At 47.7% G+C, this 27757-nt stretch overlaps 10 protein-coding genes across 10 annotated transcripts; 4 read left to right on the forward strand and 6 right to left on the reverse strand.

Annotated features, from left to right (window-relative positions):
- Positions 1 to 352: 352 nt before the first annotated feature.
- On the reverse strand, positions 353 to 1439 carry UA08_03571 (Deoxyhypusine hydroxylase; the record flags this gene model as incomplete). The annotated part of the gene is made up of 2 exons (XM_020265885.1): positions 353 to 869; positions 970 to 1439. The coding sequence occupies 2 exons, from the start codon at positions 1437 to 1439 to the stop codon at positions 353 to 355; spliced, it is 987 nt and encodes a 328-aa protein (XP_020121048.1).
- A 3133-nt stretch (positions 1440 to 4572) lies between these two features.
- UA08_03572 (NADH-ubiquinone oxidoreductase subunit, mitochondrial) lies at positions 4573 to 5332 on the reverse strand (the record flags this gene model as incomplete). Its single annotated transcript, XM_020265886.1, has 3 exons — positions 4573 to 4882; positions 4944 to 5054; positions 5103 to 5332. 3 exons carry the CDS (start codon positions 5330 to 5332, stop codon positions 4573 to 4575), a joined length of 651 nt encoding a protein of 216 aa, XP_020121046.1.
- A 315-nt stretch (positions 5333 to 5647) lies between these two features.
- Positions 5648 to 11364, forward strand: UA08_03573 (hypothetical protein; the record flags this gene model as incomplete). The annotated part of the gene is made up of 8 exons (XM_020265889.1): positions 5648 to 5695; positions 5760 to 5774; positions 5924 to 6077; positions 6136 to 6201; positions 7200 to 7450; positions 7505 to 7760; positions 7815 to 7982; positions 8033 to 11364. 8 exons carry the CDS (start codon positions 5648 to 5650, stop codon positions 11362 to 11364), a joined length of 4290 nt encoding a protein of 1429 aa, XP_020121050.1.
- Positions 11365 to 12223: 859 nt separating this feature from the next.
- On the reverse strand, positions 12224 to 17025 carry UA08_03574 (hypothetical protein; the record flags this gene model as incomplete). The annotated part of the gene is made up of 10 exons (XM_020265890.1): positions 12224 to 12382; positions 12452 to 13605; positions 13673 to 13707; positions 13773 to 13837; positions 13923 to 13950; positions 14036 to 14111; positions 14534 to 16467; positions 16521 to 16861; positions 16916 to 16949; positions 17000 to 17025. 10 exons carry the CDS (start codon positions 17023 to 17025, stop codon positions 12224 to 12226), a joined length of 3852 nt encoding a protein of 1283 aa, XP_020121049.1.
- Positions 17026 to 17366: 341 nt separating this feature from the next.
- Positions 17367 to 20169, forward strand: UA08_03575 (hypothetical protein; the record flags this gene model as incomplete). Its single annotated transcript, XM_020265891.1, has 5 exons — positions 17367 to 17509; positions 17562 to 18500; positions 18552 to 18764; positions 19055 to 19498; positions 19557 to 20169. 5 exons carry the CDS (start codon positions 17367 to 17369, stop codon positions 20167 to 20169), a joined length of 2352 nt encoding a protein of 783 aa, XP_020121052.1.
- Positions 20170 to 20643: 474 nt separating this feature from the next.
- Positions 20644 to 21278, forward strand: UA08_03576 (hypothetical protein; the record flags this gene model as incomplete). Its single annotated transcript, XM_020265892.1, has 4 exons — positions 20644 to 20770; positions 20831 to 20905; positions 20977 to 21182; positions 21237 to 21278. 4 exons carry the CDS (start codon positions 20644 to 20646, stop codon positions 21276 to 21278), a joined length of 450 nt encoding a protein of 149 aa, XP_020121051.1.
- A 942-nt stretch (positions 21279 to 22220) lies between these two features.
- UA08_03577 (hypothetical protein) lies at positions 22221 to 23606 on the forward strand (the record flags this gene model as incomplete). The annotated part of the gene is made up of 1 exon (XM_020265893.1): positions 22221 to 23606. The coding sequence occupies one exon, from the start codon at positions 22221 to 22223 to the stop codon at positions 23604 to 23606; it is 1386 nt and encodes a 461-aa protein (XP_020121688.1).
- Positions 23607 to 23690: 84 nt separating this feature from the next.
- On the reverse strand, positions 23691 to 24500 carry UA08_03578 (hypothetical protein; the record flags this gene model as incomplete). Its single annotated transcript, XM_020265894.1, has 2 exons — positions 23691 to 24391; positions 24449 to 24500. The coding sequence occupies 2 exons, from the start codon at positions 24498 to 24500 to the stop codon at positions 23691 to 23693; spliced, it is 753 nt and encodes a 250-aa protein (XP_020121687.1).
- Positions 24501 to 24714: 214 nt separating this feature from the next.
- UA08_03579 (hypothetical protein) lies at positions 24715 to 25767 on the reverse strand (the record flags this gene model as incomplete). The annotated part of the gene is made up of 2 exons (XM_020265895.1): positions 24715 to 25619; positions 25668 to 25767. 2 exons carry the CDS (start codon positions 25765 to 25767, stop codon positions 24715 to 24717), a joined length of 1005 nt encoding a protein of 334 aa, XP_020121675.1.
- Positions 25768 to 25951: 184 nt separating this feature from the next.
- Positions 25952 to 27666, reverse strand: UA08_03580 (Succinate-semialdehyde dehydrogenase; the record flags this gene model as incomplete). Its single annotated transcript, XM_020265896.1, has 5 exons — positions 25952 to 26531; positions 26597 to 27200; positions 27260 to 27436; positions 27493 to 27574; positions 27634 to 27666. The coding sequence occupies 5 exons, from the start codon at positions 27664 to 27666 to the stop codon at positions 25952 to 25954; spliced, it is 1476 nt and encodes a 491-aa protein (XP_020121130.1).
- Positions 27667 to 27757: the final 91 nt, after the last annotated feature.

The following is a 27757-nucleotide window of genomic DNA, read 5'->3' on the forward strand; positions in this document are numbered from 1 at the left end:
GCTGCAGATCGAACAACAGAGGCCATAACACAATACACCTGCGCCCAATGTGGACGAAAAGAGATGTTTTTCACTACTGCACAACTGCGTAGTGCTGATGAGGGAACGACGGTTTTCTACCGATGTGTTTGTGGTTACAAGTACGCACAGTGTACAATCTTCGCTGAGTTTTGTGAAAGCGGTCTAATTTTCATTGCGCCTTTAGGGAAACCGTCAACAATTAATATATACACGACTTTTTATTTTTCCAAGACATCATGGCGCACTCGAGCGAGAACCCCACAAACATCGGAGACCAGACCGACGCCATTTTTAATAGTGATGCTCTCAGAAATGATAAACAATGGTCTCTTCAAGCTACAGGCACAGTGGTATCGGGCAACAACGCGTACTCCTTGGCACCGTTCTTCTCATACTCGGCCATGTCGAGCGCCACAATGATGCTGTCTCTCACAACTTGCTCTGGATCATTCACAAACCTCTTCAAGATCTCCTCAACGCCTTCCTCGTCCCCAAGGCTACCAAGGGCTTCCGCGGCCTCATGACGTACCATACCCATCTCATTGACATCGCTCAATGCGGCTGTAAGACTCGGTATAGCAGCTGGGTGGCATAGCTGGCCAAACACAAAGGCAATTTCGTGCCGGAATAGTGCAGACGGGTCTTTCAAGCCCTTTGACAAGGCATCAACGGCTGGGACAGCAGTCGGTAGGTCTGGTGGTGATGCAAGGTCTCTCAAGGCGAACATGGCACGGTATCTTTGAAAGAGGGGCAGTTTTGTGTCAAGCAGTGTATTCTCCAGTTCAGGAATAGAAGGCTCCTCCTTAGATTGTGGAAGTGGTGGCGCAGGATCGATAGACGCGAAATCGCTAGTAAATTTCATTTATGATTAGCACATTGATGAACTTTTTTTTTTTGTTTTGCTAGCCATTTCTTCAGATCACAGGAGGGAAGAGGTAGACAACAAACCTCGGCCTAATCTTCTCGTTCTTCTTTTCTTCTGATATGTCCCAAATGATCCTGTCAACAGCAATGTCGCATGTCTCCCGTATTACCTCAGGCTCGGTCTTGTCATCCCTAAGAGTCTTCAATAGCTCGAGGCTATCCTTGAACCCCAACGCTCCCAATGCCTCTGCCGCTTCGTGTCGACACATCGTATCCTCTTGGCGGTCCTTGAGAACGTCGAGCAAGTGCGGAAGAGCATCGGCATTCTTACTTTGGCCCAAGCAATAGGCCAGCTCGTGCTTCAGCAGCGCAGATGGCGATGTGAATGCAGCTGCTATGGCCTCAATAGCAGGCAGTGTCTGTTCAGTGGGTGGCTGCAAGCAAGCAACATGTTTCAGAGAAAATAATGCGCGAAATCGGCGTGCGAGCGGTTCAGTCTCGGAGGTCAATGTTTTGCGCAAGGCAGCGACGGTGGCGTGTGACACTTCAGCCATGTCGATAGTTGTCTGGCCGATTGTACGAATCGGGTGTACTTGTCAGTCAAAAGTCTGGTGATTGTTTTATGGCATCAACCTGAGGTCTTTATTGTAAGTTGAGAGAGATATTTTAGAACTTTTTTCCTATGCTTAAAAGAAAAAAATATCTTATCGGCCCAGCGATTGATAGTGGCGGGCCGCGGGACTACGCAGCGGGGTTCATTCCCGTCCGTCCCTTCTTTCCTCCGAAGCTTCCAACACTCTGAACCGAACCTCTGGATATTACATGTTATGCAGTATGGCTTCGATTCGGGGTATATGCGAGCACAATTGGCACTTCATTGTGCCTGATTGAGCACTTGATGCGAGTCATCTCCGTGCTCCCCAACCGAGAGTATGGACATGATGCGCGCGCGACATTACCCCTTGTCTATGTCTCTAGAGGACGGAGAAGCTGCTTCACGAAGCTCCTTCTGTGGAATCACGCGCTACTATTATGCTATAACGAGGCAATTGGGTGGTCAGATCTCAGTCAGGTGCGTGGGACTGTATGTCATTGGAGGGGCAAGCTCCTTTTCTTATGGAGCTTCTTCAAGCGCTACCCTACCCGAGATGCCAATCGACACAGATACAAGTCAAAATCTGAAGGACTATGTGTACATTGTCGAAGACTAGCAGCGGTGAGAGCCTAGCAGATACATCTGGGACGGAGAGGGAAAGTCAATTATCCTCTAAGCTCATACGACCAGAAGCCGCTTCCACCCAACGTTCCAGTCAAGGCTGTGATACCACTCTACCTAGGGAAACATGCAGCAGACTTTACCCTATCCGACACACACATACTTCTCAGTGACTTTGGCGAGGCATTTACTCCGAAGGACTTTCATCAAGGAGAAGACTACCATACCCCATTAGCCATGCGACCTCCAGAAGCCCAATTCGCACCACAAGCCCCGCTCTCGTATTCAGCAAATATTTGAAGTCTGACTGTCGCGATATGGGAGATTATTAGCATAAGGACAATTTTTAGCAGCGAATTTGCTACTACAAATGATATGTTTTCCCAGCAAATTGATGTTCTCGGATCTCCGCCATTCAGTTGGTGGGACTCGTGGGAAGAACGAAATCACTTTTTTGATGAACATGGGCGTCCAAAGGAAGGCCGGTATGTGTGGCCTCCAAGCGACGAGGCATTCGAGGAAGGAGTGCAGAAATATCGGCGGAAGAGTAGTCGAGTTAGCGAGTTTGGTAGAGAGGAAACAGCTGCCATTCTTTATCTGATGCGCCGAATGCTTGTATTTCTACCGGAAGAGCGACCAACCGCAGGAGAAGTCCTACAATCAGAGTGGATGGTTAGATGGGTATTGCCTGAGTTGGATAGACGATGAAGTAGAGACTGGTGTGCAGTGGATATAATTGACTTGTATGCATATACTGAGAATACATGTATAGGAACACCCTGCGTTCAGCCGTATATATTAGAGCATTATACTCGTGAACTCATAAAGCGAAATGGGGCACCCTATCTACCTAGGTAGGTACCAAAGAACAGCTTTTCGACGATGCGTGGTTGGATTTATTGACATATATTCGGCCTTGACAGGCACCTAGGTACCGGATATAGTTCGGTCTCAGCTAAACCATTGACGCCTTCTACCTAACTATGCTTTCAATCTATAGTTCGCCAAAATTTAGCTAAAAGTCTCATCCTGCAAAGACGGCCTGAAAAGTATTCAATACGTTGAAACTTGATTTCTTTTAGATCGGTTGTAGCAATACCAGTGGCATTAATATGTCGACTTCGGTTGACATTAGGCTGGACGAGCCAGCCGACAGAATAACAAGCTGTAAGAAACAAAGTCACTGTATTGCTAGGTTTTAGCACGCGTTTAATATCTAATATGGAGAGTTTTGATCGCTCATTTTTGCCATTATTCCCAATAGTCTGCTTGTTCATGTGCGAAGACCAGCATGACCAGATGCTCATTGTTATCCGCTGACTGCTGTCCGACTCTGCTCACAGAACGTTCTAGCAGACTGGCTACCCAGAGAGTTCCAGATTATTTGATATTTTGTAGTAGATCCTTGTTCAAGACCACTTTTCTGTCTCCGTGGACATATTCGTTACATTTTTTGCTCAGGTTTTCCGGCCCCTGTTAAGTCAGTCAGATTTGACATGGCGTTACGCTAGCAACTGGGCAGAGATGACAAAGAAATAGAAATCTGGAAAAATTACTTATCGACTGTTGGACTGGCTTCGTTGTCATGACCTGTGGAATCGCAGATGGCGACGACACGGTTCTTCGGTGGAACACCAGGAAGGCAAACTGTCATGAACGCCTCGTCTGAACAATATTTTTACACCGGCAGCGAAAGGCCTTTGCGCGTTCTTTCCTCGGTTTGGCTCTCAGCCCACTTTGCAACTGAGATCGGAAATCGTTGTATAAAAGCTACCTAGCAGCCTCGCTTGTTGGCACGGATTTTCCTCGCACAGAGCGCGAAAAACCAGTGTCCTAGTCCACCAACTGTGGAGAGCCCCTGCTTCATCTTGTTTACGCGACAGAGCACACCGACAGCCTCCACCGCTTGAGAATTTCTCGAACTTCGGGTCCCCTAGGCAAACAGGGCGTACGAACAGAGAGAAGGAAAAAGAAAAGAGATTGTGGAAAGATGATGACCTCATATTGATGGACAAAGAAGTGAGTCCCAGTGGAGGAGTATTTCAAGAGTAAATGTGGTTTCTCAAGGTGTCTATGGAGTCCTGATTTGGGTGGTAAACACTCATGCATCTTAAAGCTCTCTGGTATGACTTGAAAAAGAGAACTCGTTCCTGAGTACAGATTAGTCCCGTCACTAACTGTATATTGGCCACACTATCTCATACAAGTTGATGAGCGGTGGATTCAACTTTGATGTTTGTTCTAGCCCTTGTAATGATAGGTCTTGCCTTGCTATGCTGGTAGAAGTCTTCAGCGATGTGTTTGCAGAGAGCACTTGGTAGTTGAATATCTAGTCTCAAGATGTTCCTATGGCATGGATAAATGAGTGCCTGAGTAATATAATGTTGGCTTCACGAATGAAACAAGCACTGCATTGAAAAAAGAAAAAAAGGGAAAAACTGCTCTCTATGTACAATACAACGACAATGACTTTATTTCGTCCTGATATGTTTGAGCTTCTTAGGCTCGTGCACAAAGTTGTTAGCGTATGCCTTTGGAACGAACTTGCGCTCATTAGGCTCTTGAACAAAGTATTCATAACCTTGCTTCTGGGCGAAAAGGATCGCATCCTCCTTGGACTTGAAGTTCAAATTAGTACCCTGCATGCAATCAGCAGAGGATTGCCAGCCCATAAGCGGGTTTTCCCATCGATGACCCTTTTGTAGGATATCCCAATCCATTCGCCAGTTGTGACTGTGCCAAGTGCCAGACTGGGTTGCGGGCTTCGCCGGTTGGTAAATTCTACAGGATGGAATAAGCATAAGTTTGTTTCTTTCTCTCAAGAGGATCAGATGATTTTTACCTAACAGTTCGTGCCTGCAAGTCGGTTGGTGCGCCAGACAGGACGGCAGCAGCTACAACATCTCCTGGTTCACTGCCATCCATAACCCGCTTCGGAACTGGAGAGAAGGTTCTAAGAAGTTCAGCATCGGCCAATGCCGACAAATCCGGGTTGACTTACGAGGTGCCGTGGTCAATGGTGGCATTGTAATCTGGCTGATGACGAGCCATTGCCTCGCTAGGTCCCTCCTGTCTGATCAGGGAGCTCTCCTTTGGTGGCGTGGTCGGAGCATCGGAAGGGCTTGTTTTCACTGAGGAGTCGGTGGGGGTTGAGAAAAAGCGAGCATTGACAGGGTGAACGAGGCGCGCTGCTCGCAGCTGAGCAATGCTGCGTGCTCTAATGAACGACATGGTGTCAAACGCAGAGAGAGCACGTTAGTGTTGTGAACCGTGTAAGAGGAGGTTGCTATGAGCTCGCTCGCTCTTAACGAGACGTTCGACTTCGGCGGCAAGTGGCTGGTGTAGCTTACATAAGTGTGGCTAGTGAAGATCGGAACGCTACACTCGGGATGTCGGGTAGAACTTCACTTTCTTCCTCAACCGCTCTTCACCATCCTCAATTCTAGGAGTTCCGCCACATTCAAGGTACAAAATCAGTCAGCGCACAAGCCAGCAATCAGGAATAAACTAATTCAACCAATCTGACTGGGTTTCAGACTAGCCAATATGAGCTACATCACTCGCCGAGCTTTGTCTACCCTCATCCCTCCCAAGGTATGCCAACCGCGATCACTAGTCCAGGATTCTCCGAAATAAGCTACTAACTCTGGATTTCCAGGTTGCGTCGCCTAATGTGAGTTATATTCAACCAATTCCGTTTTGTCTTACGCCGGTGGCCCCCGAACAGTCCGTCATAATTTGTGTGTCAGATGGCTACTATTCTGGCGCCTGCCGTTGCTTTTGCAACTCTCGAATAACTACAGATCATTGACAATACTTCAGGCCATTGGCGCTGCCCAGGATGCTGCACGCATGGAACGTGTAGTCAGCTTCTACGCTGGTCTGCCCCGTGGCGCCGCTCCTGCCACCAAACCATCTGGACTGCTTGAGCGCTACCAGGCCCGCTATTTCAACGGAAAGAACGCTTCTGGCATGCGTAAGTTTTTGAATAATCTGTGTGTCACGACCAATTCGATCTAATGTGTTCAATCTAGCGCTTGTCCACGTTATTGGAACCCTCTTGGTTGTCGGTTACAGCATGGAGTACTACTTCCACTTGCGTACGCTCATCCTGATTCCGTTTGTTTTGTTGCATCTACTGACATTGAATTGCACGTAGGCCACCACAAGAACCACCCTCACTAGTCTGATTACATAGGGAAGAAAGTTTGTGGGCGCCGAGGAAGCTGTACATATATTTGTGAAACAAGGAATTCCAGATTTCGACATGCAGAAGAGAATATGCCTCTATCCGTGTAGCTAGAATGGCAGCGGACACGCATGAAACTTTCCCTTATCTCATATGTTACATTAGTCAATAAAGTGTTCAACTACTTAATGCTTCGCTGCTATATACATGGAAGAAACTACCGGATGACGTATTCTCGGCTATCAAGGATGCAGCTGATGACGCGGGCCTTCACCGCGTCTTGGGTTCAAAAATTTGTAATTTTATCACTGGATAAAACGAGCTTCCAGTGCGACATAGCTGCTTGGAACCCTTTTCTCCTTGACTCCGAACAGAAAAGGACACCGGCTGTTTATGCCGCTGCAGACCGCCTTTCAGCCTTGTCTGTGCAGGTTAGCCTGAGGCTGCGGCGGCGGGCTTGCAAGTTGTCTGCCATGCCATGTTCGCTGGCGCTAAACCACAAACGGCCACCAGCCTGGCTTCAACCCCGATTGCATGCTGGTGCTTTCCGGTAACTGTCTCATCATCAGCCCTTCGATACCACCAAATATCGCACCACGGGGATCAAGCTTCACAGCTTTTGCCCACGAACCGAGACGCTTAATGGTGCTTGTTTTCCTTTGAACATATCTCGCCGGAAAATATTGTTCTGCCTTCGTGTTACCCCGGATACTGGGTACCTGAAAAAGGGCACCAGCTCAGTTTCATCACAACACCGTGGCAGCCTCCAACACTTGACAGTTAGTATACTCTATGTGCGCTGAGTCGTCAATTTCTTGCGTGTGATTCTTGCACTTCTTTCCCCCCATCATTCAAAAGTTTTGTTGACATCATCCTCGGCTTGTCGTTAACTTCTATTTCAACATCTAGCATTGCATATTGGTATGGCAGAGCAGACAAGTCACGATGTGGTAAACCAAACCCGGTCGGGCGGCGAGCCCTCGTCATCCGACGTTCCTGCGAGCAAAATCGACAACTACTCTGCTGAAGGGGACGTGGGGAGGATTACCAAAAACGAGCTCAACTCACAAGAAAAACCGTCTACTATCGAACAAACTTTACGTGACACAAGAACCATGGATACAAACGAGCCTGAGAAAGCGTCTAGTGAAGGAAATAAGGTGAGGCGGAAAATCAACATTAAGCGGAAGACAACAAATTCTCATACTTTATAGGACCTTGGTAAACAGGGATCGGCCGCAGTGGCGACGAGGGCACTGGAACTAAACGGCGTGGCATCTCTGTCAGATGGTGGTGAGGACGCTGGCTCGCTCGGTGGATCGGATACAGATACCAGTCGTACGGAAGGCCGACAGCATTTGCGAACTGGTTCGGTGAAGAAAACGACGGCTTTTAAACCAGTGTCTTTTGCGAAATTTTCAGTGCCTAAAGCTCCAGGATCGTCGACCACACCGAAACTTGGTGAGAAACGTATGCACTTTCGGGACGCTTAATGTCAAGTTAAAACCCTACTAACGATTACAGCGACTTTGTCTGCGACTTCGTCGAGCGCTTCACCACAGCCATCTACACGACCTCGTTTAGTTGCGAAGACAACTAGTGGTCTAGGATCATCCTCCAAGCCTGTCACAGCCGGGTTTAAGGGGCCTTCAAGTGGTCCGGATGGTAGCCAGGTTTGGAATAAGAATCGGCGTGAGTTGACTGAATCGTTCCCCGTGAATCTTACTAAAATTTGACAACAGCTGCCCAACCCCCACCCACAAAGCATCTCACGGACGAAGAGTTGAAACAGCAGTATGGTATTCACATGACATCTCGAATTCAAGAAGACGGGAATGGAACGGAGGCAAAATGGGCGGATATCGATGACGACGAAGACGATTGGGCCCCGGAAACTATTGAATGGAACGACGGGACAAAGATCACACTTACGCATACTGAAAATGCCCAGCCTCCTATCCAGGGCATGACGGATCGCGGTGAAGGGAAAGAGGGCGCGATGCCAAAACAACCTCCAACCCGGGACAGCACAAGGACATTTTTCACTAAGCCTTCTACTAATGTTGGGCCGAATGCCACTGTGCTTCGATTAGGAGCGAATGCAGAGAGACAACAACAACAAGCCAAGGCTGCCGCTATTGCCTCCAGATCTGGAACTGATAAACCTACGTTGACCTCAAAAAGCCCGGCACCGGTCCCAATGAAATCGCCATGGGCTGCTCTACCTCCCGTCGATAAGGTTTCTCCGATACATCCACCAGTCCAAACTGGTCAACATCAAAACGTCGCTCGTTTTCCACCTAGAGATCAGATGGTTCCTGACAAAGGCATGAGCTCTGTTCCCACCCGTGAAATAGCGGCCGATGATTTCAATCGCTCTTGGAGAGAGGGTCAATCTAATGTACCTCGAGAACTATTCAACTCTCAGTCCGGCAGGTACGAGCCAGTGCCAGACACTCGAAAAGGTCCCATTCGCAGCGATGCTCACATGCGCCCCGCAACTGTCTTACAACGGCCCGGTAATAATGACATTGGGGGACCTGCAGAGCCTTCTGCTGCATTCCAGACACACAGGTCTAGTCATCCTGAAAGCGGTCACTGGGGTCGTCGACGAGCTTCGTCTAATGTCAGTGGTGGTAGTGGGAGCTTTGGCCGCCGAATGTCCATTGGGCGACCGGACGGTCACCAAAAACCGTATGAAGGTAGGGTTTCTCAAGTCAATGGTGTGTTCGATCACTCGACCTCGCCAAGCGAAACATCCTACTCGAAAGACCCGATGCAACCGGAGCAATCCCCGAAGCAACCACCTGTTATTCCTTTGCAATCTCGAACAGTTAATAACATGTCCTATGCTCCTCCAAATGCTCAGGCGGGAGCCCCTCAATTATCCCAGGAAGAGCCCGCTACGGAAACTGGAGCTGCTTCTTCTGAAGATGTTATTTCCATGCAACAACGCATTATGAAGGAGAAGCGCCTAGAAGCTCGTCAGCGAAGACTAGAGCAAGAACAAAAGGAGGAGGCAGCACGACGAGAACGAATTCGCCTAAAACTAGCAGCTATGGGACCTCCTCCGGACAAAGAAAAGGAGAAAACCAAAACGGAGGATCAGCCAACAGCAGCAGGAGCAACCACAAGTTCGCTCAAAGATCCGACATCAGCGACCAGCGCACACCACACAATACAATCTCCACCAAAACCTCCTGTGCCTGAGCCTAGCGGAGAGCCGAAGCAATATGGAATGATGAGGGTCCATCATCCCGAATCCGTGAAGAAGTTGGTTGCCGCCAATGAACGAGTCGTTGAGAAGCCACCAACCGTACCAATCGCCAGTCGGCGTAGCATGTCTCCAAGTCGCGATGTGAAATCCGATGTGAAGCCTGCACCCGCCAAATCCAACGGAGTTCTACAGGAGGAAGCTTTATTACCAAAAGACCAAAAGGTTGAAACTTCCGCGTTGGAGGACAAAGATCAACGATGGAAAAGTAATCAAAATTCGTTATATTCTCCCTGGGCAACAGGGGCCAAACTTAGCACGAATACTTCTCCAAGTTCTAATATGTGGAAACCTCTCAGCAGCGACAAAATTCTCGGCAACGGCACTTTTGACCGTAACCTAACCGCCTTCTCACATGAATTGTCCCTCCGTGGACCTGTTGGTCTGGCTGAGCCGTCTCCTATAGGCTCAATGCCAACAAACATTGATAAGAACGGCAGCACGCAGTCATTCGCTGGTACGAGGCTGGGATCAGATCATAAGTCGCCGCTGGCTTCTCTTCCCTCGTCCGACACCACCCATCCGCCATACGAACCTTTCCAACCGATTGCTAGGCCGCGACCCATTGGTCCTCCAAACTCTCAACATAGCCCCTGGCAAACCGATTCTCGTCGTGCAGTACAGGCAGCGACCTCGGCTTGGAGTAATTTTCAAGTTGTTGCAGCGAAGCAAGAAGCCGAAGCAAACAACAAATTTCAACGAGAACTTGATTCTATGCGTGATGAACCTCCGTCATCTCTTAATGTCAATTTCGATGAAACGTGGCGTCAGGTTCGAGTAGGAGATCAAGCGGGTCAAAGAGAGGTCATTGACGTTGTGAAATCGAATAAACCTCCTGGCCCTCTCCCAACACTTCACGGTTTTGATGCACCTATGGACAGTCTGCCATTTCCGGAATCTCACTCTCGACCGTTTGGCAATGTAGCCAGCCGTGGGTCTCGCTTTTTCCCTACTATCACTGATACATATAGAGGGCCTGTGGTTGTAGATGACGGACGACCTTGGAGTCCATCACCACCTCCTCCTGAGACATACTCTACTCACCCTGCATATAGTGGCGATGCACATCGTCCTTTGGTAAATCTACCTATTCCAAAACCGGTAGTGAGATTACCCCCAAAGATCAACAAGCAACCCCCCAAACCGCCGACGTTTGCATCGATGGCTGCGACACCTGTACGGCCAACGCAGCCTTCAATGAGAACGACATCTTGGCAAGATCGCATCAACGGTCTCTTTGGGAAGGTAACTCCAGAAAAGAAGCACATTTTAGCGGTTGCTTCAGCATCTAAAGAACCCCTGGATGTCCAGTCTCATATTCACCCTGCAGCTGTTTCGCTTCCTCAGATCAGAGAGGTTGATGGAGTTGACGCTGGTTTGGTAACTTCCAAAGAAGTCGAAGAGGAAGAAGCGATCTTTGAAGACAGAGAAGCGGGTTCTTTGCCTGTTGTTCGTGTACCTGTTATGGCACCACCCAATGCATGGCATGCAGCTCTTCCCCCGCCAGCACGCTTGCGACCTAAGATTCTTAGGCCTATGCAGGTTCATAGCGTTGAACCGTACACTCCAGAACTACCAAAGAAAGATGTGTCTGGTAATTGGCATATCATGGTCCATATTCCTGGATCTGATAACGTGACTTCGGTGGCTTTCTCGAAAAAGCTTCCTGTTTCTTCATCACGACCGAAGGGAAACTCTAGTTTTCGCACTCGCAAGCACACAAAGCCCAGAGAACCAACAGCAAAATACAATAGCTCGCACAGTAATAAGCGGCAGAATACGTCTGCCCAGGCCGCATAAACAATTGACGTGCTGTTGAACTCAGAGTTGTGACGTGCAGACTGGTTTCGGCTGTACGTTGCTTGTGTGCGTATTTTCTCAGATTGCACTGAGTTGATGATCTATTATTGTTCTCAGGTGCTTTCTCTGTGGAATAGGGCATCTTACTCCTGTGCTAGATACGACTAGGAGAGCATTCCCTCTAGATATATTCCATCACCTTTTGTGTGTCTGACTTGTTCTATCGAAAAAAAAAATATCCCCTTGTCTGAAGTGACGAGATGTGCTCTGTCAGAACTGGGGTCGAAAGCTCGAATATCTTTATTTTCTTTTTACCCTTATCCTTCGTGTCTTAACTTTCTTCTTTTACCATACCTGCTCTGTGATTTTATCTCTGTATGCATGGTATACGATGGAGTCGATTGCCTTGCAGTTTCAGTGCTACGCGCATTGTACACTGTTCATAACTATGTAACTTAAGTGGAATGATGCATGCTTCCAGTGTTCGAGTGATTGATCTAGATCTCGAAACTGATCACTAATGGATGAATTAGGACGCGATGAATCGAAAGCAATAATTTTTACGTGCCTTACAATGTTGATCTTTAAATGTAATTCAACTGGCCCTTAGTTACTGACTCGTTTCAGGCTATGAATAAAGATTTAGATCTTATTAGTACATGATAAGTCATCGCACTAGGTATCTGTATAATTCAAAAGGACGGTGAAAAGGACGAAAAGAAAGACCAGACGCCGTCCTTAACCTGCTAAGAAGCCAACTAACTCCAAGGACACGCACGCCCTCCGGCTCAAGATACAAAACGAACAATCCATTACAGGTCATAACGCAGAGATCGACAAAGGGGGAAAAGTAGTATAATCACCAATTCCAGGTCCGGCTGGAAGCTGTGAATACAGGTGGCTTCCACTGTAACCGTGTGGGATCAATCTTTTTAACACCCTTGATCTTTTCTTTTTCTAATCTTTTATTGTGTTGCTCGATGATTGCGTCCGGTAGGACTATGAGCCAGTTTCCCTTCTATAATTTGAGAGGTTAGTGAGTGTTGTGAGAACACTGAAAAGAGCGTCATAGGTGTAGAGTGCTTACATGATATCGTAGCATATTGAGAACAAGCAGTGTCTCATGCACGTCCTTTTCTGTCATGGCAGTCAAGGTTGCCAGATCAAACTCGCTTATTGCTTCGCGGCCAGGTTCCACCAATAATTCCACGAGGACTTCCCTCCAATACTGACGATAACTCAAAAGACCAAGGTCACTTAGTGGTTTTTCTGGAGATCCAAGCTTTCCCTCTCGCTTGCTAAGCTCGTAACTGAACTGAATGAGAAGACGTCCGAAACCTCGGCGTTGGTACTGCGGCAGCGTCAAGATACAAGCCAGATTGTATCCTTCAGCAGAGTCTTTTTCCTTTGAAAAATAGCCTGTGAGATGACAGCCTGTCTCGTCTCGAGTGCACATGCAGTAAAACAGGAAAGGATCCACGTCGTAATAGAGAGTTTTGTGATCGAGAAACAACTTGCTCAGCAAGCACAGATTTCGACACCATGTGCGTTGCCGCCGGCCGTCCACTTCGAAGAAGGATATATAATCGTCCCGGTAAATCTCATTTCCTGGTGGGTGAACAAGGGTGCATTTTGCCCTATGTCTTTCAAATGCCCGCTGATCGTCGAAGTAACTCAGGCAAAACTCATCAATGTAGACAATATCGGCGTCTTGAAAGGACTCTGGATATGGCGAGAAATACCACGGTTCCATCTCATGCTTGCCCATTTGGAGCCGAGTCAAGTTCCGAACCCGATGTATCTCGGTCGGGTTCTGGGTCATACTTCCACTTGTTCGCAGTTTCTCAATCTCTTCTTCACGTGTCATATCACCTAGCATCTTCTCCTGGGGTTCAAGCTTGGCATCAACCATATCGACATCTTCAGAATCTGCCTTTGGTGTGCCATCCGTGGAGACTGCTTCGGAGCCAGTGACTGATATATTCAACGGTGTCTCTTCGGCGCGGTTCTCTTTCCCACCAGCCTTTGAGGGACGTATGGCCTTGCTGACATTTACATTTTTGCCGGTGAGTAAGTCTGGCGTCGAAGACACGTCTCGACTATCCGCCCTGGCACGTTTCTGACTCGCAGCTTTGCTGGGAACCTTTTGTGTCGCACCTGCGGTCTTTTTCTTCTCTGGCTTCTCTGGTGCAGGCCACTCAACTTCTTGCGACAGATCAATGCGAGCCGCCGGAATCCATTCTGTGGAAGGCAGTGAGCATACATTATCTAAAAAAAAATATTAGAAAGGGTTAAGATAATTCCTCACCATCCAAACGTTTGTTGAAATCAACATAGTGTACACTATGGCAGTATTAATAACCGAGTCCTCTCTCTTAAAAATCTGATAAAGAGCATAATCAACTCACTAGAAGTAAGGAGCATCTTTCCGCTGTCTCATAGACAGAATCTCAGCTTTTCTATGGCGGCCATCCTGAATCGACATTGTCAGCGTACAAGAATTTGAAATAATCACGTGACTGACGGCCAAACGATGGTGATGCAGGCGAAGAGCTTACCTTTTCGACCATGGCCTTCACACCGATCCTATGATTATAGTAAGCATATGCGACCGTACAAAGTATGTACTTAATATCCAATAAAGGCATCGAGAGAGATTAATCAGTCATACCTGAGAGTATTGAGGGTGGCGAACCCTTTTTCCACCGGATCGGGTGTTCCAGCATCCTCTCGCGCGACCATTTTGTCTGTATAAATTATTTCTTTAATTCCCCTGCTCTGCCGAAGTGTTTATGATTCTCATTGCAGGATTTTCTAGATGGAGAGAGATGCTTTGGTGATGGGCCGGCCCTTTTCTCGATGGTCAGTCACTGTTGTCGTTGGATGAGGATAGTTGGTACGAGTTTGCAGTGGCAATTGTTAACCCGCGGGTGCCTGGGAGAAAGGGCAGCCGTTTGCGTTCTCTCGATTTAGCATATACATAATTTACATATGTAGTATTTACCGATACAACAACCACACTATCCTGTTCGGACTGAGCTTATGATGTGTAGAAATATCGAATTTCATCTCGACTAGAAAGAGTAATAGTAGTATACAACATAAGATAAAATAACCCTTCGATCACAGACTCTATATCCAATCTTTCAATGCCATCCATTCACTTCACCTTCCACCAGTCCATCAAGCTCTTCCTTCCGAGTTTTATATAGATCTTGAGCTTCACGTTCCCTGCGAGTTACCAAGGTGACTTCATCACGTAGCTGCTCGAGTCGATTGCGGAGTGCCGCATCCTCTCCAATCTGCAGTGTACGGAATGTATCCAAATCGAACCTGGCCTTTTCAAGAGCAGAGCTCGCTTCTACTATCTTGCCTCGGAGAGTTTTCGCCCGCGCTTGATATCCGCCAAAGTGCAAAGCAAGCTTCTTTTCCAGTTTGTTGTCCTGCTCTGCGGTTGCCATAAGAGCATTTTGAACGTTGTCGAAAGAATTGATCATGTGCTGCTCTTGCCGGAATGCATCATTATCGTCATCATAAATAGCGAGACCAGGTAGTGAGTTTTCATGTGTTGAACTCCAGGATGCATCAAAGTCAGCCTGCCATTGAGATTGGACATCCGTAGAAGCAATGGCATTTAAAATTTCAGCACGCGCAGATTCAAGCCACTTGTCATCAATCTTGTCGAGATTTGGAGGCTTGCCATTAATCTTGCTACCCGGGATTGGATGCTTCCTCGCGTCGTGAGCAATGAGTTTCGTAGCTTCACTGGCAATAAGCTTCTCAATCGGGTCGGTGATATGCGAAACTTGTTTTAAAAGTGCAGTCAGATCGACTACGCTAGGACGCGGCAAAGATCGTTGGTATACCTGTGTCTGGCGTCTAAATTTTGCTTCGGCTGCTTTCTTACGGATCTGTGCTTCGCGTTGATCACGTTCTTCAGCATCCTCTTCGAGCCCGTAGCCGCCAGTTACCGGTTCTTGAGACTCTGATGGAAGCTCTTCCAGTTCCCATTCTGTTTCTTTCGGTTCTGGAAGGGAAGCAAGCTTGCCATGAAGCTGTTGACGTATAAAGTTCTCGCGCATTTTCACTTCCCGGGGTGTGCTGCCGATAAGTTGACTCCCATCTTCGATATTGAGAGAAAACTGATCCCTTGGTGTGCGTAACGGTGTCGCTCCGGGGCCGATACCACCTCGCATAGGTGTGGCACCAATACCATTTGCACCATGCCGGAAGGGCGTAGCCATTGGATTCGGTGTGACAATTTCTTGTCGCCGAGGGGCAATGCCATCAAATCCAGTGGAAGCTCCCCCTTCATGAAGTGGTGTGTTTTCCCCACCCAAAAGAGACGATTGAGTTTCGGTTAGTGCTCTGATGTTGCGAATCTCGTTCGCAATATGATCTTCTTGAGGAGGAGCTCGAGGAGTCCGGATGGGAGTCGCTCCAGTCATGGCGGCGTAATTGCCAATCAAGCCCCTAGTGCCTTCTTCTTCACCGGCCAACTTCGCAGCCTTGTCTCCAGCCATGCCCATTTTGATGATATCTTCTAATTCGCTCTCACTTACTTGGGGGGCGGGTAAATTAAGACCACGGCGTTTGCTGAGTTGTTCAGCTTCTCGTATCTTTTGCATGCGACCAGCCTGGGCAGCCGCAGCTGATGTAGCCTGATTCTTGTCGTTTTTCCTCTTTTTACGCTCAACATCTTCATCTTGATCGCCTTTGCGTTTGTTCGCTAGTTGCTGTTTCCGCGGATCAAACAGCTCACGTTGCCTCTCGTTTCGGACTTGCTCCTCGGCCGTGTCGTAGAAACCTGGAGCAGGTGCTTTTTCAAAAGGAATGTCGGCGTTGTAATCCATCTGACCTTTCTTGGTAGTAACAACTTTGATATTGATACCGGAGTTTTTGAGTTCCCGGCGCTTTTGTAGGACAGCTAGTCGACGGGATTCTTCAAGTTGACGCTCTCGAGCCTTGCGCTTCGCCTTTTTACCTTGAGTGTTGGCCAGGCGAGCACGAGCTTCGCTGAGCATTTCCTTTTCATCTTCATCCATATCGATCGTATCAGGTCGGGCAGGTTTCGACTCGGGATCGGGATCAAGCTCGCCCGGTCTAAAGATGGTTAGAGATGGATACAATAACTGTTGGTGACGGATTATACACACCTCAGCCGTCTAACGTCATCAGCACTAGGCGCATGTGCCTCTCCTCCAGGGCCACCAAGGCCTAATTCATCATTTTCACGTGCCTCAGCCTCGTCAAGAAGTTTCTGATATCTCTCGAGGCATTGTGTCGCGGTCCTTCCAACAATTGGTGCGATGGTGCGCCACTGGGTGGGCATTAGCTTTGCCAAGTGAAGCAGCTTTTCGTCCTCCTCCCTTGACCATTCGATTTTGCGAATACCAGGATCCAGCCATTCTACCCATCTTGCTTTGCATTGTTTCGGTGTTTTACGCGCAAGTAACGATGAGACACGCGCCCACTGGTTGAGTCCATACTTCGACACCTAAGAGAGGTCAGTAAATTCCAGGTGCTGAAAATCGAGAGATAAGCTACTCACAGCTGCGCGAAGAACTTCATCCTCTATATTAGTCCTAGGAAACAGTAAGTATATCTGACAGGCCTCTTGAAATCATGCGCTTACCAAACACCACCCTTGACCACAGGCATTGCGCCGATTTCGCAGGTTAACCACCTCCCGGAGGTGGCTACTTCGATGACCTATTGAAGCACCCTTTCTGTTTCAGTAGAGCAAAAGACTGGCCAATACTCGACGATCGGGTGAGTATCGAGGTTGACGTTGACGGTGAGTGTACGTTGTTTTCGCCAAGAAATGGAAGCATTCGAACTTTTGAAGCTAGAAAAAAGCCGCCGCTACAATTAGCCGCGGCGCCAATGCCGCTTACGGCAAACCCCCGCGCTAGCTTCCCGCGGATATCGATTAGGGGAAAAAAATAATTTGTTCCTACCCTAGCGATAACGATTCATAGCTATAACAACCACATTTCAATATGGCCAGCTCTTCGAGTAAAATCGATGCACCTCAGCAGTACAAGCAGCCTTCAAGGAAGGGGAAAAAGGCTTGGCGCAAAAATGTGGATGTCTCTGAAGTCCAGGAAGGCCTCAGACTAGTTCGCGAGGAAGAAATCCAAGGGTAAGGCATAGTTGGAGGACCCAATATTTGATTCCACACTAACATCAAGAAGTGGCGTGATAGCAGAGAAGCCGTCAGAAGAACTTTTCACGCTTGACACAATAGGTGATCAAACATCGGCGAAAGTACATCGGAAGGGACGCAAACCTCTTAAGGCAGATGAGATACTCGCACAGCGGTCGGCAATTCCTGCAGTTGACAGTCGCAAGCGGACAAACTCCAAGGTTACTGATGGAATAATTGAACCAAAAACAAAGAAGCAAAAGAGCGATTGGGTTAGTAATAAAGAGTGGCTTCGGCTCAAGCAGGTTGCGCAAGAGAACAAACCGGTTGCGAAATCCGACGACAATATAGATTATGATCCCTGGGGGGACTCTGTCGATGTCTCGAAATCAAATTCGCAATTTGAGTTTTTGCCAAAGACGAAGGAAAAGGTCGCCCCTAAAACCTTGCAAGAACCGCCAATCTCCCTCGCTGCAAATGGGAAGCAAATCCCGTCTGTCAAGGTACCTGGAGGTGGGACCAGTTACAACCCAACCTTCGAGGAATGGGACAACCTTCTTGTTAAGGAGGGAAACAAAGAGATTGAGGCTGAAAAGAAGAGAATTGAAGAGGCAAAGAAAGAAGCCGAGCGACAGCGCTTAATTGCTGAGGCCCAGAATGATGACGGTGAAGTTAGGTCAGACGATGAAAGTGCTTGGGAAGGGTTTGAGAGCGAATACGAAAAGCCAGAATGGCTGAATAAGAAAAGACCTGAGCGAAAATCTCAATCTCAGCGAAACAAGATCAAACGCCGAAAGGAAGCAGAAAGAAAGGCGAAATGGGAAGCAAAGATGAAGAAAAGAGAGGAGCAAGCACGAGACGTTAAGAGTATTGCTGAACGCGTTGAAGAGGAGGAAGCACTTCGCAAACAATTGAAGCAAGACGATAGTTCCTCTGATGAAGGTGATGATACCGTTCTGCGCAAGAAGCCTCTAGGCGGCAAAAACCTGTAAGTATCGACGAGACGTGGTTCATTGAGTGAAACTAACAACTCTATCAGTGTCCCAGAAAAGCGCCTTGAATTGGTGCTCCCCGATGAATTGCAAGAGTCATTGCGCTTGTTGAAGCCTGAGGGAAACCTGCTGGATGATCGATTCAGGACTCTTATGGTTCAGGGGAAGCTTGAATCTCGCAAGCCCGTCACACAACCCAAGAAAGCTAAGAGGAAGGCAACTGAGAAGTGGGCTTATAAAGATTTCCAAATTCCTGGATTGTGATTTATTTGTATTTTTGGTCTTTCTATCTTTTCCTGATTTGGGTTTTCGATAAAAATAGGCGTTATTTGCATGGTGTATATAGACTCGTCTATTGAACTGTAGATTTCTACTTGGCAAGCAATGTCATAACCAAACATTGGGCTTTAAATAGCTACGTCTGTTATGAAATTTATTTTTTGTATGCAAAATCAAAGCCTAATGTCAAATAATCAAATTGCTGGACTTTTTCTATTTTTTTAACGAACTGGTGACTGATAAGACAGCTAGATGACTGATGTTTGCATAGTTTGCATCTCTTATCAATCGGCTGCGTGAGAAAAGTTCCATCACGCCTAAAGCTTCCAGGCATGCAACCTCGCCAATTTCGCCATGGACCAACAACGAATGCGTCGCGGTTGAATAAAATGGAGATAAAAACTCTATCTTCCAACTGGAAGAAGCTCAAAGTTACTCTCAAGGATAGCGCGGCCCCGAAAGGCAAAAAGGACTCCTCCCAGTCACAGAATGGTCTAAAGCGGAAAAGAAGTGAAACGGTGATTGAAAAGAAAACAGACAGACCACGGAAGTTTTCCAGGGTCAAGAGCATGACCGATATAGTCGATAACAAGAGTTCATGGCGGGAGCGACGTCAATCATTGAGAGACCCTGAAGATTCGGTTGGCAGGAGTACTGCCGTCGCAGAAAAGAAACAGCCACGCAACGGACAAGTAAATGAAGGATTCAATGAGGGGTGAGTTTTTATTTTGCTAGCTGCAACTGTTGGAATCTGTTCTAACGGCTAGTTGTAGTGCTGAAATAGGAAAATATGTCGCTATCGACTGTGAAATGGTTGGGGTCGGCCCTGATCCAGACAAGGAATCGGCCCTTGCTCGCGTCAGTATCGTCAATTGGAATGGCGACCAGATTTACGACTCATTCGTGAGGCCCAAAGAGGAGGTAACCGACTGGAGGACACATGTGAGCGGCATAGCACCTAAGCATATGATCGAAGCCCGCTCCTTTGAAGAGGTACAAAAGGATGTTGCCCAGATAATAGATGGCACGATTTTAATTGGTCATTCAATCCGCAATGATATGAACGCCTTGATGCTCAGTCACCCGAAGCGTGACATCCGTGACACGAGCAAGCATCTTCCATACCGAAAGATTGCAGGTGGAGGTTCGCCGCGGTTGAAATTGCTAGCATCTGAGTTGCTCGGTTTGAAGATCCAGGAAGGTGCTCATTCTAGCGTGGAAGATGCTAGAGCGACTATGTTCCTGTTTCGCAGAGATAAAGAAGCCTTTGAACGAGAGCATGCGAAGAGGTTCCCTGTACGGGTGGTAGCCGCCTCAACAGAGGGAGACCAAGATGCCAAAACGAAGAAGAAGAGGAAGCCGAAAAAGAAGACACGGAAGAGGTGATTGGTATTCCTTTTTTTTTTTTTTTTTGGTATTATTGTTAAAGAATAGCATTTTGTTTGTCATGATACGATACCATTTTTGGTAGTTGATTTTGTGCATAGCTTAGCTCTAACGGATATATACAATTACATTGGAATGCTATCAGCCAGTCTCTTGCATCACGAAAGCTAGTGTTAGCCCTTATAGGCGTACATAATGTCTAGAAGACTCAAAACGTCTATCTTTTGATTGGAAAAGAGTAGTATCAAGGCATTGGAAGATCTCAAGAATGTCTTAGTTATAGTTAATGCCGGATGGATGCCCCAGGCCAGCTAAAATGAGAACGCGTCGCGTGCCGCGTTGGAGTGCTTCGTCCTCCGTCAACCACCTTCATCGCAACCAACCACTAATTGCGATAGTTGAGAGCTTCTCAAAGACCAATTGTGCCCTTTTCGATTCGTCATATACTAAGAATTTCCCCTCTGTTCCCCAACAATGCTTGCCCTGCACTCCGCCCAGAAAACTTCTAGCTGCACGCCAAACGTCCTTCCATGTCGCATTCACTACGACGGACCTGTCGAGACTGAAGAACGTCACTGGCACCCAGTCAAGGATGAGAGAGGTATTTTCTATACGCGCTTACGAAGCATTAAAGGACAAGAGTGCTGATGGCTGGTCACAGAAGATAAATTGACAGCTTACTACCGTGGCCGCAAGCTACGGGGAAGACTTGTTCAAGTTCCCGAGGGCTACCAAGGTATGATGCGAAATAACGAACCTGGGCTCCAGACTTCATATAACTGATTGGTTCATTTTGTATTCCTGTAGGTGTAGTTGCCTTACCAACAGATCGTGTCATTCCAGCGACCAGCAAAAACGACACACCGGAGGATGCGCTGACTGAAGAGCCAGTCAAAGCTCTTGAGACGCAGGCAACATTTGACGATTTTGTTGTTTGGGGCCATGAACATTTGCCCGCCGCAGACGAAGCATTTGTGAAAGGAGTGGAGGAATGGATACAACTAGCAGAAGCAGTATGGTATTTTTTTTACCCAGTGTCCTTGATTGACCCTAACACTCGATTGCAGATGCATGGTGATTCTCAGAGTCAAGAAAAGACTACACAATGAATTTCGCCTAATAATTAAAGTCAGAGATCGAAAGACTTAGTCCTTGAACATCTCGAGCTCATCCTACGGCATCGGTGACATTCGGAAAAACTGACTCTCCAGGATGCTTCACAGCACGAAAACGATCCGCGGTCTTGCAGTAAGCAAGCCCCTTGCGTTTCTTACGACAAGGACCGCCGCGGCGAGATAAGCAGCCATGTGGGAAGCGTTCAACGCATCTCCTCATAAGGTTATGAACCCGATAAATCTACGAAACACTCGCCCATTGATTCAGCCCACCATTCGTGAAGGCTTTTCATGACTTCCGACTAGGCTATGCGTGAATAGCTGTAACTGTTGCTGTTGTTGTTGTTGTTGTCGTTATTTCCGTTTTCTTCCAAGATTGGTCTTTTATACCTGTCTTGTTAATGTCCCGACTAGGGCTATCTAGGACTGGTGTAATTACAAGATGGCCCGATACATGAAATTGCAATTACACATAGAATGCGAAGAATGACAACCATTGAGGCCTCGTGCTTTGTACCACCAAGCGCCTTCATCGCTTACAATACTTAGATGAAGCAGAAATATAGCTATATATCGTAACAGTTATCTAAGCAACCAAATAATAAAGACCTGCCTTTGGTGACTAGATGGATGTGCGCGTAAAGAAGGCAAGGCAGAGTAGAAAAGCGCGGACTAAAAAACCGACATTTCAGAGGAGGCATAAAACTAGGATATGAATTCTGGTAATCAAATACAATAATTTTTCGTCTTTATCAATATCCATAAGATATGCTTCGTGATTTTATTCTTTAATTTTTTCACCTTCTTTTGTCATGTGACTGATAGCATAAACTGTAGTTGTTTGGCGCCTAGCTCTTCCGGCAACACAGAAAACTCCATGATGGAATATGGGTTCTTGTATAGAAAGGACATTCAACCAAAATAAATACCCAAGTCATGCCTAGGAAGTCATCAATCCTTTACCAAAATCCACAGCAGACGGCATTTTTGATCGATGTGCCGGCATCAATAGAATGGGCCCAGCTCCCATCGTTGTCACCACGCAACGATCATGATAACAGCTACAGACAACTGCTTTCTTCGAAGCCTCTGGAAAAGCCCTACCCATCTCCACCGGAACCAAAGAGTCAAGCAGCCCGTGCTCGCTTGTTGGCTCGAATTCCGCAATCGGAGATCCTATTCCATGAAAATATCGCCCCTTTCATTCGGGGTGGCCTTGATGGGATCAAGAATGGATTTCAAGGGGTGAATTGGTGTAAGCCTCGGAGAATACACTCTGTTGATCGCGGTGATAATGAGGAGGGCTATATTAAACCTAAGGGGCTGTTACGTGAACAGAAAGGGCCAGTGCCATCACCGCCACCAAGGAAGAGAATGAAACAGGTCAAAAACAGCTATGATGAGAGGAATCTAGTGGATTTCGTCGAAAACACGACGCAACAGCAGCCGCCGTTGATACTATCACCGTCAGGAGCGAATGAGTTTTTGGGGTTATCAGAAGTACGTGGTGTTCAGGTCAAGAATCCATCGCATCTGGAGCCGGCCATTATTCAATTCAGAGAATCTGACACAGGAGATGAAAGAATGAACTATGCCATCCCTCCTGGATCCTCCTTTGTCCTGGATACTATATCATCAACTACCAATCAAACATACGCACACCTCGACATCTCACCCGTTATTCCTGGATTACGACCCTTAGACAAGTTTAATTTCCTTCTCTTCGATCCCCCGTGGCCAAATCGCTCTGTGCGGCGTTCTTCACAGTATCCCACTCACGGATACTTGGAGATAGACTCCCTAATTACTATCGTGCAACGGACCATCCTCACACATCTCAATTTCAGTGACGAGACCAATGAGGCGATTGTAGGTATCTGGACTACTAACAATGCAAAATCACGGCAGGCCGCATACACAGCCTTTGAGAACACAGACCTCGAGGTCTGTGAGATATGGATATGGATCAAGACTACTGAGGGTGGAGAGCTTGTGTCGCCGCTGGATGGGCTGTGGCGCAAACCATATGAAGTTTTATTTCTTGGAAGGCCGGAGAAAAAAAAGGATGGCAAAGGGATACAAATTCAAAAAGAACCACTCAAGCGAATTATAGCAGCTGTGCCAGATGAACATTCGAGGAAACCCAACTTGAAAGAGCTTCTGGAGACTTTGTTCTTCCCTATGGATCAATACAAAGCGCAAGAACAACAACAGCATTACACTGCTCTAGAAGTCTTCGCCAGGAATCTGACGGCTGGATGGTGTGCTTGCGGAAACGACGTGCTTAGATTTAATGCTGATAAGTGGTGGTTTCGACTCTGAAAATGAATAGCAAACTATAAAAAGTGAACCTCACAACGCCTGTAATGTAGCAACCCTTTTCAGGAGTGTTTCCACCCAGCGCAATCAGTCAAAGACCGGCCCCAGACTGACCAAGCTAAACCTCAAATCTCCCTTCCCACCTTCCGCTTCTTTCTTCAAAAAGCGTCTTGGACCCAGCTCGAGCGCCGTGTCACTGAGCACATCTTCATCGGGACCGAGCTGTCCTCTTTTCAAAGGCCCCTTCCGACGCCCATCCAACTCCCACAAACCCCCGTCCAGCGCCTTAACAAAGGCTACGAAATGTAAATCAACCTGATCCTCGGCCTCTGGGGCAGCGGTATCGCCCAGTTTCGCGGCATCAGCATGCGCGGCTTCAAGAGCCTTGCTATCATACAACAAATCAGCGCGCTCGGCCGGTTTCAGAGGCTCCGCGTCGCGCAGTAGATTATCCAGATCGGAGCCGGGGATGATGTGGCTGCGCACTTCGCCATTGCTAACAGCGTGTAAAAGTCCGATTAGACCGCATGCGTTGCGTATTGTCTGCTTAAACCAAAGAACGGGCTCGTCGGGTCCGGTGCCGCTGTAGTCGGGTAACGAGGAGTCTTCGGCGACGCGCGAGGCTTCGTAGGTTTTGGACACGGGGAACACGAGAAGTAGAGCGTTTGCGGGACGCGGTACAAAGGCGAGGAGTTCGGGCTCGTCGATGGAGAAGACGTCTGTGAATCCGAGGGTTGTTGGGAGACCGAGTTGGTGCACGAGATGTGACATCACCTCTGGGTTGTTTTCTGCTGGTGCTTAGCTTCTGGCATTTTGCTTCTGCTTATGGGGGATATATATCCTACCCAGAGGCACAAAGGCCTTGTTGTTGCTGGGGGCATCAGGGTGGTCTGCCATTTTGTTTATTTTGTTAATGTTAATGTTGTTGTTGTTGTTGTTGCGAGGTTTGCAGGAGAAGAAAAGAAGTTGATTGATAACCGATAAGATGCGGGGAAAGCTTTCTACCAGCACCAACTAGGCAACCCTTTCCCCCCTATCAATATAATGTTCTGAAGAATAATTAAAAGTATTAAACTCGTGGTTTGCTATATTAAGAGTTCTATTCTCCAGACTAAGCCTTTGGCGTCTCGCCCCTCTTCAACGGCCCATAAATGCTGGTCCACAGCTCGTTCGCTTCCCCTAAGAGATACGACAGACTCACGTCGGCCATACCGGCTTCATCGTCTCCAGACATGCCTTCCAGTTGGCTGATGATATTCTCCAGCCCAAATGCTTTCCCTACTGCCTGAGTTTGCCCGGCCTCTAGCATAACGTTGACGATGTGCACATGAAAATGGTAGTAGGTCGGCTGGTAGTGGACATACAGCTTCAACTGATCCTCCTCGACGAGGCCAGGATACGTCTTGACTGTAGCATCCACGAGCCTTTGCCTTAGATACTTGAGCCAGGGAATATGCTTCCTTTTCAAATCTCGGAGTGACCAGATATCGCGTCGCTCGACAAGAGCAAGCAGATGCAACGAGCTGATAGTCTTTCGATCCCAATTCAGATCTGGCAACATCAAAAACCCGTCTTCGGGGGAGTGTCCTTTGTCGCGAAGAATCACATCTTCCTGCTCTGTACGGCCTTCGAGGATGTTGAAGACCCAATTCAGCCTTCCTTCCTCACGCTTCTGCTGCATGTGCGGACGGATGTGATCTCTGTAGATTTGCGGGGTTTCTGTAACCGTACGCAACGTCTGGGCAGAGTATTTCTTTATATGCTGCTGTGCACAGGGCCAGATCAGGTTCAATTTGAGATCAGGTGGGCTGGTGTTGCCGTCATCTTTGGACGATGTGTTGGCCATATACCACTTGTAGATGTCATTGTCTCCTAGATTGCGCACTCGAGATATACTCGAATGGAATGCCTGTAGGACTTCAAGAGACTCTGTCGCGAATGCGGCGCGTTCGGCAATAAGAATACCTTGCTTGTCGTCAATGTGGCCGAGCAATGAGATGCGGCGGTCACTTTGGTCTGTTGGCAGTTAGACTTGTCGCAAGATTCTCTACCTGTGCGACTCACCTTGATTGAGCAGCTTCTCGATGCGGAATCGAGAAATGAGAGATTCCGCTGCGGACCTGTCTTGACCCATGTCCAGTAGGCGTTCACTATGGGGCGTCATGGTGTCTCTATCCAAGTACCAAAGTTGAAGTCGTTCGTTGTTTTCTTCCGACTGCGGGGCAACCTGGGAATCCCATTTGGGGTTATTTAGGGTTTCAGGGTTACAAGCCCTACTTTCTTCTGGACATCACGAACAAACAAATGGGCTACAGATCGTATTTATAGATGTGAGGAATACTACGCAACTACCAGTTCCCGATCGTGATGCTTTTAATGACCTGGTATTCCTCCAACCCGTAAAGACTGCCCTCCTTCCCATATCCACTCTCCTTGACTCCCCCGAATGGTGCCTCTGGAGCACTAACTTTGCCTGTGTTCACGCCCACGATACCGACCTGTAAGCTCTGTCCGACACGCAGAACCCGGCTAACATCGCGCGAGAAGAAGTATCCAGCTAATCCAAACTCGGTATCATTTGCAAGCCGAATGGCTTCGTCTTCTGTCTCAAACTCGATTACTGGAGCCAGGGGACCAAAGGTCTCCTCATGGCTCACAATCATGCTCGGAGTGACACCCGAGAGGACAGTGGGCATATGGAAAAATCCGGCAGCGTCCGGCGTCTTCCCTCCAATTTCGATCCTCGCCCCCTTGGACACTGCGTCTTGAACGTGGCTGGCAACCTTTTCGACAGCGGCGCGGTTTACCAGCGGTCCCTGAGTAGTAGATGCGTCCAAGCCAGGGCCGACATGGAGAGCCGCTACCTTCTCTACCAACTTAGCCGTGAATTGTTTTGCAATGCCTTTCTGGACATAGATGCGGTTTGCGCTGTTTGATCGATCCCCTTTAGTATAGACGAGCCAAGGAAAGAGAGAGGGAAACGAAGAACCTACCATACACAGGTTTGGCCTGAGCATCGAAATTTGCAAAACATGGCACCTTCAACGGCAAGGTCGATATCGGCATCGTCAAAGACAATAAATGGTGCATTGCCTCCGAGTTCCAGGCTGACCTTTTTCAACGTGCCAGTCGCCAACTTGGCTAACATCTCTCCCACAGCGGTTGAGCCCGTGAAGCTGATTTTATGGACCATTGGGTTGGTAGCCAGCTCTGTAGCAGCCTCCCGGTTTTTTGTCGGGCATACTTGAATGACTGCCGGGGGCAGGCCCGCCTCAACAGCCAGCTTGGTAAGGGCCAGACAGGTATAGGGTGTCTCGCTAGGCGGTTTGATAACAACGGTGTTGCCAGCAGCAAGCGCCGGACCGACTTTCCTTGTGATCATTGCCGCGGGGAAGTTCCAGGGAGTGATAATAGCACAAACCCCAACGGGCTCACGGATAGTAAGAAGTGTTGTGCGAGGAGTCGACGAGGGGATTGTCACTCCGTATGCTCTGGTCGCCTCCTCGGCGAACCAGGAAATAAAGCCTGCTGCATAGACCACTTCTCCTAGGGCTTCTGCAAAAGTCTTTCCATTTTCGAGACAAAGAATTGTAGCAACTGTGGACATAATAACCTTGTTTGCGTCTTGTTTATCGTGGAGGAGAGCGAGCACATACTGTCTGTTTTGTTCTCCATGATCAAATCATACCATTTCCTTAGAAGTGCCCCTCTAGAAGCACCAGTCGTATCTTGGAAGTACGATTTCTGAGCATTTTTTGCACTCAAAATGGCATTTTTGAAGTCTTCAAGATCACAGTCTGTTACTTGACCTAGACTGGTGCCTGTCGACGGTTCTGTAGTCGCGATTAGCTCTCTTCTTCGAGTCAAATTCAACCAGTTGTTGTTATACCAGTTACGACGAATTTCTTATTTTTTGAGACCCATTTGCCATCAATAAAAGCATCGCCAATGAAAAGACTGGGATCTTGTAGCTACGCACGGATTGAGTTGACGTTTTCGTACTTGGGTGATAGGGAATCACGATACGTACGTTGGATAGAGCCTGTTCCTGATACGAAACCATGTTGCTTGTTGAGTAATCTTCTGAAGGAAAAAAAAAAAATAAAAATAAATAAATATCTAAACGTAGAGTTTGTATTGTATATATTGCTAGT

The sequence above is a fragment of the Talaromyces atroroseus genome (genome assembly GCF_001907595.1).
Source record: "Talaromyces atroroseus strain IBT 11181 chromosome Unknown scaffold_3, whole genome shotgun sequence".
NCBI classification, from domain to species: domain Eukaryota; kingdom Fungi; phylum Ascomycota; class Eurotiomycetes; order Eurotiales; family Trichocomaceae; genus Talaromyces; species Talaromyces atroroseus.